The sequence below is a fragment of the Eurytemora carolleeae genome, unplaced genomic scaffold (genome assembly GCF_000591075.1).
Source record: "Eurytemora carolleeae unplaced genomic scaffold, Eaff_2.0 scaffold45, whole genome shotgun sequence".
Classification (NCBI taxonomy): domain Eukaryota; kingdom Metazoa; phylum Arthropoda; class Copepoda; order Calanoida; family Temoridae; genus Eurytemora; species Eurytemora carolleeae.
The window spans coordinates 505,381-516,091 of NW_019396182.1; the positions used below are offsets into that span (position 1 = coordinate 505,381).

The 10,711-nt window shown below is 33.1% G+C and overlaps 1 protein-coding gene across 1 annotated transcript; it reads right to left on the reverse strand.

Moving 5' to 3' along the window:
* Positions 1-292: 292 nt before the first annotated feature.
* LOC111697433 (uncharacterized) lies at positions 293-7,995 on the reverse strand. Its single transcript, XM_023467455.1, has 11 exons — positions 7,894-7,995; positions 7,436-7,583; positions 6,594-6,701; positions 6,175-6,272; positions 6,068-6,107; positions 5,486-5,580; positions 4,549-4,591; positions 3,688-3,804; positions 2,633-2,719; positions 1,792-1,861; positions 293-381 (listed from the first exon to the last, which is right to left on the reverse strand). The coding sequence occupies exons 2-11, from the start codon at positions 7,559-7,561 to the stop codon at positions 293-295; spliced, it is 873 nt and encodes a 290-aa protein (XP_023323223.1). The 5' UTR covers positions 7,562-7,583; positions 7,894-7,995.
* Positions 7,996-10,711: the final 2,716 nt, after the last annotated feature.

Sequence of the window (10,711 nt, forward strand, 5' to 3'; positions counted from 1 at the left end):
TATGAAAATTTTCTTTTACGAATATTGCCTAATTTTCTAGCAAAATAGATGCGTATCTTATTCACTAATTCAGGTTTATTTTAACAAAAGATCCTTTATCCAACAAAAGATAACTTTAAAATACAATTTAACATTATTAATTTGTAATTACTTTTAGCACAAACCATTCACTATTGTGTTAAATAAATGAGGTTTTAATGTTGATTGTTGAACGCTCAATTAAGCAATTAAAATAACCAATGACGTCAAATACAGCTGTACAAAGATTTGTTATATTTTATATATTAATGTATCACCTGAAGTTAGTCACAGAGTTTGAGGTAATATCCATGGGTGGCATAGCCGGAAGATATCCACCATATTCACGGGGTGATGTGTATCCTAAAATATAGCATGTAGATATCCACCATATTCACGGGGTGATGTATATCCTAAAATGTAGGATATCTATGTACTGTGTATCCTAAAATGTAGTATATCTATGTAATGTGTATCCTAAAATTTAGGATATTTATGGAATTTGTATCCTAAAAGGTAGGGGTATATATGGAATGTGTATCCTTAAAGGTAGGATATCTACGGAATGTGTATCCTAAAAGGTAGGATATCTATGGAATGTGTATCCTAAAATGTAGGATATCTATGGAATGTGTATTCTAAAAGGTAGGATATTTAAGGAATGTGTATCTTAAAAGGTAGGTTATCTATAGAATGTGTATCCTAAAAGGTAGGATATTTATGGAATGTGTATCCTAAAATGTAGGATATCTATGGAATGTGTATTCTAAAATGTAGGATATCTATGGAATGTGTATTCTAAAAGGTAGGATATTTATGGAATGTGTATCCTAAAAGGTAGTCTATCTATGGAATGTGTATCCTAAAAGGTAGGATATTTATGGAATGAGTATCCTAAAAGCTAGGATATTTATGGAATGTATATCCTAAAATGTAGGCTATCTATGGAATGTGTATTCTAAAATGTAGGATATCTATGGAATGTGTATTCTAAAAGGTAGGATATTTATGGAATGTGTATCATAAAAGGTAGGCTATCTATAGAATGTGTATCCTAAAAGGTAGGCTATCTATAGAATGTGTATCCTAAAAGGTAGGATATTTATGGAATGTGTATCCTAAAATGTAGGATATCTATGGAATGTGCATTCTAAAATGTAGGATATCTATGGAATGTGTATTCTAAAAGGTAGGATATTTAAGGAATGTGTATCCTAAAAGGTAGGCTATCTATGGAATGTGTATCCTAAAAGCAAGGATATTTATGGAATGTGTATCCTAAAATGTAGGATATTTATGGAATGTGTATCCTAAAAGGTAGGATATTTATGGAATGTGTATCCTAAAAGGTAGGATATTTATGGAATGTGTATCCTAAAATGTAGGATATTTATGGAATGTGTATCCTAAAATGTAGGATATTTATGGAATGAGTATCCTAAAAGGTAGGATATTTATGGAATGTGTATCCTAAAAGGTAGGATATTTATGGAATGTGTATCCTAAAATGTAGGATATTTATGGAATGTGTATCCTAAAATGTAGGATATTTATGGAATGTGTATCCTAAAATGTATATGGAATGTGTATCCTAAAAGGTAGGATATTTATGGAATGTGTATCCTAAAATGTAGGCTATCTATGGATTGTGTATTACCTCCCTCCACTCATTATAAACTTTTATTCCCATTGTATTTGACATTTTTTAAACGACTTGGGAAAATAAACTATTAAAGAAAATGCTTCCTTCTAACTTGATAAAAAAGTATAAACCTGAATCCTGAGAAGGAAACGAGGAGGTTCCATTAAACTGCACAGGGTTCATTATCAACTCGGTCTGAGGCTGAAAATAAAACAACTTGAATAAAGATTTGATTAAGAATTATGTTCAATCAAAGAAAGGATTGATATGTCATTTTCACAATGTTAAAGAAAATTATATGTCTAAGATATTTTTTTTTTCGGAGAAAATTCTTTTGTTTATAAAAGCAACGCTAGTTTTCCAGAGGACGGTATCTGGGTTTACAAAAATAATCTGGTTTTACAAAAACAATGATTTTACATGATAAAAACAAATCTACTTTTCCGTAAGAGTGAAGCTAGGTTTCCGAAAAGAAAGCAGTCTCGAAGAAAAAGGCTGATTTTGTCCAAAAAAAAACAGTCTCCGAAGAAAAAGGCTGATTTTGACAAAAAAAAACAGTCTCCGAAAAAAAAGGCTGATTTTGACAAAAAAGTTTCTTATCCGAAAAAAAACAAAGAAATGTTTTTCCAAAGAAAAAAATCAAATCAGATATTTATTACATAAAGACTTAATTATTATTGAAAATATAATTATACGATAAATTATTTTAAGGAATAGGAATCTGGTGGACCAGGTTTTCATCAATTTCCGTGTAACAACTTAAGTGTCAGGANAATAATAAACCTGTATCTTTGATCTATCTGTCCTGAAGTAGTTCTTGAATCCCTGGCTGTAATAATAATAAACCTGTATCTTTGATCTATCTGTCCTGAAGTAGTTCTTGAATCCCTGGCTGTAATAATAATAAACCTGTATCTTTGATCTATCTGTCCTGAAGTAGTTCTTGAATCCCTGGCTGTAATAATAATAAACCTGTATCTTTGATCTATCTGTCCTGAAGTAGTTCTTGAATCCCTGGCTGTAATCCTGGAATTTACTCAATGGATCCTCGTATCCAGTCTAGACAATAATATATACAAATAATATAAAAGCGATTCATTGTAGCTTCTGACAATTCCATTTATGTTTTGCGAACAATCCCTAAAAAAGAAACAAAGATTAAAACTGCACAAGTCAACTAAAGGAGAATTGTAAGAAAGAAAAGGTATTTGAATAGAAGAGTGGGGTGGGATGGCTAGTGTGTGACACCAGTTCTCGTTAGATCACTGAAATTAAGCACACTTGTCCACAGCCAGAAACTGGATTGGTGTCAAGACTGGTGTTCACGGGTTCGATTCCCGTACTCCACACAAACCTGTGGTTTCAAAAGCATCTGAAGCCGACATCTGGTTAAGCAGTTATGACTACCTGACGGATGTAGGAGGACAGAGGGGCGGCTGTCCAAAAATCTCGCAGCAAAAGGTGCGTGGTTTCTACTCAACAAGAAAGAAGCTTTAAGTGGATTGATCCAAGTGAATGATGAAAAAGAGAGGAAAAGTGGACAAGCAGGGAGAGTTGCCAAATTTAGGTACCTGGGGGTATCCAATCCGGGCTTACTAATTATAGGGAGCAATGAGTGTGATGTTTCCTATCTGTATGGCACCCGATTACAACCCATGGTAAATCAATATAAGCCCATACAACACCAAACTTTTGCAATAGAAAAAATTCCAAGATTTGATCGTAACAACCCGATCATGTCCTGGGGACAAAAAAAATCTCTTTTTTAAAGAAATAGGAGAAAGGGAATACAGGGAATTTATATTTTTCAGAAAACTGTAGAATAGGAAGACGACATTAATGCTATTAAGTGTATTTAATTTTGTTAAAAAGTAGGTAGTTTTACTAGTAGCTCTTATTAAATCACTGAAGTTAAATGGAGTTGTTTACATCGTATAACTTATGTGGCTCGTGGACTATAGTCGCAACTTGAGTCTAAAAGTCGTCTTCCTAGTTCAGATTTCCACGAGGAATATCAACGCGCTAACCTTACTGAAGGTATCGAATAGAGTTCTCATGATGGAGTAGAGATGATTATCATTAGTTACTGTTGGGTTGTAATTGTTCTTATGATACACCGTATACACATCAAGGAACACATCAGCCTAAAGATTTAAAATAACAGATTTAAACGAAAAAACTATAAATTATCAGATTTTAAAAATCCAAAATTATAATTAAAATGATAAAAAATCGTGCGCTTAAAAAATATATGGCTTTAACGGACTGTAAGCGTAATTTCTGTGCGGTATCCTTAAACATAAATGCTTATAATTTTGAAAAATTGTATTCTTGATCTACAAAAGAAACTTGCGGATTTCTATTACAGTAAGACATATCAGAATTATCAGATTAAACACTTTTAAACCTAGAATAATGTCCTTTCACAATATTGCATGGAGGCTAACTTGAAATTACGCTTACAGTCCATTTAAGTCTTCTTAAGAAGTACTCCTCCATAATTGGGATTTCTCTTTAAAAGTTACGTGGCGAATTTCTAATACAGAAACAATAGAAGAACATTAAAAAAAAACAGTGATAACCAGAAAACTTTGGAATGGGAAGACGACTTTTAAGGTCAATACACAATTTTAATATCCCAAATAGAGACATCAAATGTGCAGTGGAAACAAACCCATTTTACTTAATAAGTGAATTAATAAGTTACAAGTAAAACGATTTGCTTTGACACAACAGTAAATAAACTAAAGTATTGATTTAATTAATGTCGTCTTTCCTTTCAGCATTTTTCTGGTTATTATAGTATATCCTCCGCATTGGTTCAACAGGGCACTGACACATGCCGCAATAGAGGGGTCACTTGAACTTTATTTTAACTTATGTCTTACTTTGTCAGATATCTCTTGTATTATCCTGTACTGCTTCTGCTTTCTAAACAAAAAATATTTATTTTTTACGCTGTCATCGTTTGAGACCGTTTTTTTTAAAATAATTTAATGAAAATTAAAAGATTTCAAAACTTTATTATTGTCTTAAAAAATGACTAAAGATTAAAGAACCTTAACGATCGTAACAACATGTTTGTTTTTGCATCGTTTTTGGTTTGTTGAGTGCACATATCTTCGGGCTCAAAATTTGTTGAAGTGTAAGAAAAGCAAATGTCTAAATAAACAATTTTGAAAACATTGGCCCTTTTTTACTCTTTGCTAAATTTTGACCTTAAAAGAAAATAAAGGCTATATGCACATTATTCCAGGCGAATACAGGCGGATGAAAAATGAACATGAAAAGGCAAGTTTCTTCGTCCTTATACATACTTAAAGCCAAAATACACAATAATTTCCCCTAAAAAAACATATCTATTTTCCCAATTGAGGAAATAATCTTTCAAGAAATAATATATTTATGCAGCTAAATCCAGCGAAAACTTAGTTACACATTTTCATTTCAACACAACGAATATTTCACGGAATAATTTAAATTGGAAAAAATATTTGAAAAAAATGAACCAAATTCTAAAAAAAATTCCTTTAATTTCCACTACAATTATTTATTATCTTTTTAAATTCAACGAAAACCTTAATTCAGCGCGCTCCGCGCTTACAAATTTAAAATAGCGAGGGTGTATATTTCTTTAAAAATCATTCCCCTGCCCTCTATGAAAATAATCTTTTTATATTCGCTGAATTGGGCAAAATAAATGCATATTTTTGGATAAAAAAATATCAAAAAAGATCAAAAAAGTGTCTTTTGAAGTCTAAATTTTTATCAAAAATTGTGTCTTAGAAATACCTACCCCGCGAACAATTAAAATGGATAGTTTACCTGAGAGCTGAGACAACTTCACCAAGAGTTCCTCCGTCGTACATATATATCTCTAGGATAGCGCGTGTAAAGCTCTGCTCAGGCCGGATACAAACCTTAACAGATTCTTCAATGCAATGCTTAGGATCCTGATCCGTTGTTCATTTTAACTTCCTGAATCCGGATCCGGGGAAGATTAATACAAACATACTTACCTCATTAAATGTTAGAATAAAAATAAGCGAAAACATGGAAAATTCTTCTATTGTTTCAGTAAAATAATCAATCCAGATCAATCAATCAATCCAGATCCAGATACATTTTGTTTTTCAGAGCGGATCCTTATTGGCGAAGGATGTTTGGTTTTTCTCTATGCACAGAGAGAAAGGGTTTAACTCAGTTCGTCCAATGTTAATTCAAAAGTTTGCAGCTCATTTCAGATAAACCGTTTTGACGCAGGAGGACGTTTTTTGACGATTGTTAAACAGCAGCTGATATTAAAAATTGAAAATTGTTAATAAAAACTGCGATTATCATGAAAAAAATTTAGCTTTATAATTTTCGTGTATTTTTCCTAGAACTTTTTTATTTTCAATAACTCACCTTAACCCACTCAGTTTTCATTTCGTCAATATTCAACTCTCTAATCGGAAGTTATGAAATTATTTTCAAAATTTTGTTTGGGCGGATCTAGTTGATTTTCAGCTTTCCTAGCGATATCGTACCACTGAGGAAACAATCCTAAATCAACATAACGTTGGTTCACATCTACCCACATACACAGGGCACTGAACAGCTCACCTCCTTCCTAAATTAATTCAAATTTTCAATAATAGATCCTCAGTTCTTTGTTAATTGAAATTAAGTGACCCATAATTAAGTTTTTGTCTCATCAAGGATTAATGATATTTCCTTGTTCTTCTAGTTAAAAATGGATTACTTTTAATCGTCTCTAACTAAAGTTGCGGCAAAATTCAACACGTTTTACAATAGAAAAACTAAGATATTTTCCTCATTAAACTTAAAATACTGGACATTTTAAAAAAAGTGGGTCACTTAAGATTAAGTTTTTGGTCACTTGGAAAAAAAAACAAAATAAAAATATACTGTCCCAGTCGTTCGATCAAACCTTGCAACATCCCAGATGAGACAGAGGGATAGATCTCGTCTTTTGGGAGAGTTCATCATACTTGACCAGCCACAGATCATTCTCCTCAATAACATCAGTTACATCAACCTAGATAACATCAGTTACATCAACCTAGATAACATCAGTTACATCAACCTAGATAACATCAGTTACATTAACCTAGATAACATCAGTTACATCAACCTAGATAACATCAGTTACATCAACCTAGATAGATAACATCAGTTACATCAACCTAGATAACATCAGTTACATTAACCTAGATAACATCAGTTACATCAACCTAGATAACATCAGTTACATCAACCTAGATAACTACAGTGAATCCCAGATACATGAATACATAGACGACGTTTTTTGGTAATTCTAAAAAAAACTCTTTTTATTTTTAATTCAAGGTAAATTAATAGCCCTGAAATATGATTGCAATTGATATATCAATATTAAACTCATTTTTCCGCAGCATTTGATCTTAATTATGTAATACGACATTATAAAAAAAACTCTTGCTATGTATTCATATATCTGGAATTCACTGAATATATCCTGACAAGCTAACCTATATATCCTGACAAGCTGACCTGCATATCCTGACAAGCTGACCTATATATCCTGACAAGCTGACTTATATATCCTGACAAGACAAGCTGATCTATATAACCTGATAAGCTGACTTGTATATCCTGACAAGCTGACCTATATATCCTGACAAGCTGACCTATATATCCTGACAAGACAAGCTGATCTATATATCCTAATAAGCTGACCTGTATATCCTGACAAGCGGACCTAAGCTGACCTATATATAATAACAAGCTGACCTGAATATCCTGACAAGCTGATTCGTATCTCTGTTCCTCGATCTCCTCCGAAAGCTTGATGAGGGTGTAGATGTTTTCCAACTGTAAGGGATTGACAGGGGGAACCCTGGACCTAGAGATAGGCATTTTATCCCTAGCAGCCAAACATCTGAAAAAAAAAACTAAGTATCGAAAAAAGGTACTTCTTCCAAGTGACCACTGTGCACCAATTACACCCAAAAAAATGCCAAATAAGAACGATCAAACAGACAAAAATTGCCGTAAATAGTATCTAAGACCATAAAATCTGCCAAAAAAGTATCTTTATCCATTAAATCTGCCACAAAAAGTATCTTTGCTGAAAAAAGTGGTCATGTACAAAATTGATAGGAGGGGTAATTTTTGTGATAACAAACTTTATCAAAAATAAGTTTCGCGACGGCTAAAACCTCAGTTTTCAGGTCATGATTAAAACCTACGATATTTTTCTGTGCGTGAATACTGCAGACTGCTCCTGATATTTCTGATTTCGCTCTTCGTTTTGAGAATTTGAGATACTTAGAGATTGCTCAAAAACGAATTCAGACTACGAACTGCAACTGGCAACGGAATGGGCTCAATTCCGTCCTCCTCTTGCAAACGCTTTTTAGACACTGACAAAATGAAGTTTGTTTCTTTTTCCACTGAATTGATTGCGAAGTCAAGTTTAGCTAAATAATACACGTATAGTCCTCGGAAATCACAGGTATTTTCTGCTTGTTTTCCTTATTTTCTCTCTCTCTCTTCAAGTGTACACTCTCTCCTTGGGCCCTGAACACGAACAAATTTTTATAATTTTCTTAAGAAAGAATTCAGAAGAAAAGCAAAATTTCTTGATAAATTTACAAAAAAAAATATTTAATTAGATACGTTTCTGAAAAAGGATATTCCCGGGTTTAAAGGAAAAGACGCATCTAAGTAAAATATTCTTCACTATATTGTAGCACATCTAAACTATCTCCGATAAAAAAATTATGAATTTTCAAAATGTACGGAAGAAATGATTTTTTATTTTCGTAATCATTAGTTCATTCCTTGTTTAATAAAATGTCGTCTTTCAAATAATAGATCAGTGACGTAAAATCAAAGAGAATAGAATATATATTAGAGTGGCATTTATGTAGACAAATTAGTGTAAAACGGCCATTTTGTTGTACTGTTTCCATACTGCACTGCAGGTGTGCTTATCATATTTGTGCTATTTAACCTTTTGGGTCCTGGAACATCATTTTATAGAAAATCTCAAATTAATATTACAAGAAAACCAAATTATGAAATTATAGGCTGGTTTCATAATTGACCAATGATCATTTCACATAGACTCTATGCCTTTCACTTTACAAACGATGATTTTCCATTATGACTATAAATCAAATGATGTTTTTTATTCACCTAATTCATTTCATGAAGTTTATATCAGCTTCCTAGAAACCAGCGACGTCGCACGACCAGTCCCATTAGGTTAAGATAGGTCAGGTTAGGTCGGGTTATGTCAGATTACCAAACTGGTCGGAACATGACCAGTCTCCTTAGGTCGTGTTTGGTCAGGTTAGGTCGGGTTAGGTCTAATAACCTAACTGGTCTCATACTGGTCTTAACCTGACCAATCCACTTAGGTCGGATTTGGTAGAGATTGGTTGAGTTGCCCTAGAAACCATTTTACGTAACTAACGTTAAATCATAACGTAATGTAACGTTACGTAACGTACCAACAATTGTAACTTTACAGAACCTTAAATAACGTAAATGTTATCTATATAACATAAGCTTACGTACCTTTACAAAGGTTGGTAACATTAGTTTTAGGTTTATATTGAACTTTAGATTTACGTAATATATCAGCATAAATTTACGTTACATAATGTAAGATATAACGTCAACTTAAGGTTATCTTTGAACGTCAGATAACAATATTTGACGTAATTGGGGTTCGTAAATAAACGTTAATTTACAAAGGGTTCATTGACGTAAAAGTTTGGTTCATGTACACAACTATATGTGCATTGTTACATTAAATAACTTTACTTTACGTAACTTCTGTGGAAACTATGCCCATATTTGGGGTTTCTGAATGTAAAAGTTTGGTTCATGAATGTCAGATAATGTTAAACTTAACGTTATATAACATACCCTTTTTTTACGTTACATAATGTAAAAGTGGGTACGTTCTTACGTTCCTGGAACGTTAAATAGTGACTTTAATTAACATTAATGAGTCCTAAAAGGAATGTTATCTAACGGTCTGAGAACGTTATTTGTCTTGTTGGGTATGTCAGGAGACCTAACTGGTCAGAACATGACCAGTCCTTCTAGGTCATGTTTGGTCAGGTTAGGTTGGATTAGGTCGAGTTACCTAACTGGTCTCATACTGGTCTTAACCTGACCAATCTACCTAGGTCGGATTTGGTCAAGATTGGTTGAGTTATGTCAGGAGACCTAACTGGTCGGAACATGACTAGTCACCCTAGGTCATGTTTGGTCAGGTTAGGTCCGGTTAGGCTGAGTTACCTAACTGGTCTCATACTGGTCTTAACCTGATCAATCTACTTAGGTCGGATTTAGTTGTGATTGGTTGAGTTATGTCAGGAGACCTAACTGGTTGGAACATGACCAGTCCCCCTAGTTTGTGTGAAGTCAGGTTAGGTCATGGTAGGTTGAGTTACCTAACTGGTCTCATACTAGTCTTAACTTAACCAATCCACTTAGGTCGGATTTGGTCGAGATTGGTTGAGTTAAGTCAAGAGACCTAACTGGATTGAGTTGGATTATGTCGGACTTGGTTGCTTTACCTAGCTGGTCCTAACTGTTCATAACTTGACCTTTAAGTCAGATTGGGTTTTGCTTGGTTGGATTACCAAACTGGTCATAACTGGTCACAACCTAACCAGTGCCCTTAAGTCAGATTTAGGTTGTATGAGGTCAGATTAGGACCTTCTGAGTTTCGCCACTAGATGTCTCTACCTGAATTTTAAATAAAAGCCACTTTTTTGCCTTGGATGACTAGAATTTTCAAATATTTTAATTTTTTTCAAAAGAATTGATCTGTAAGATACAATACCCAAATATTTGAAAAAATAACATTTTTAAAAACTTTGATTTTTACGGAATTATTGATGTTTTCAGAAAAATAAATGTCTGTAAATTGTGAATTTTGTGACAAATAGAAGTTTTTTTCTACAGCATTTGTAGCAGGTATAGATTAGAGTGTTAGTATGAATTGATGAATGAATTGTATTTGGATGATATATTGAATGTATG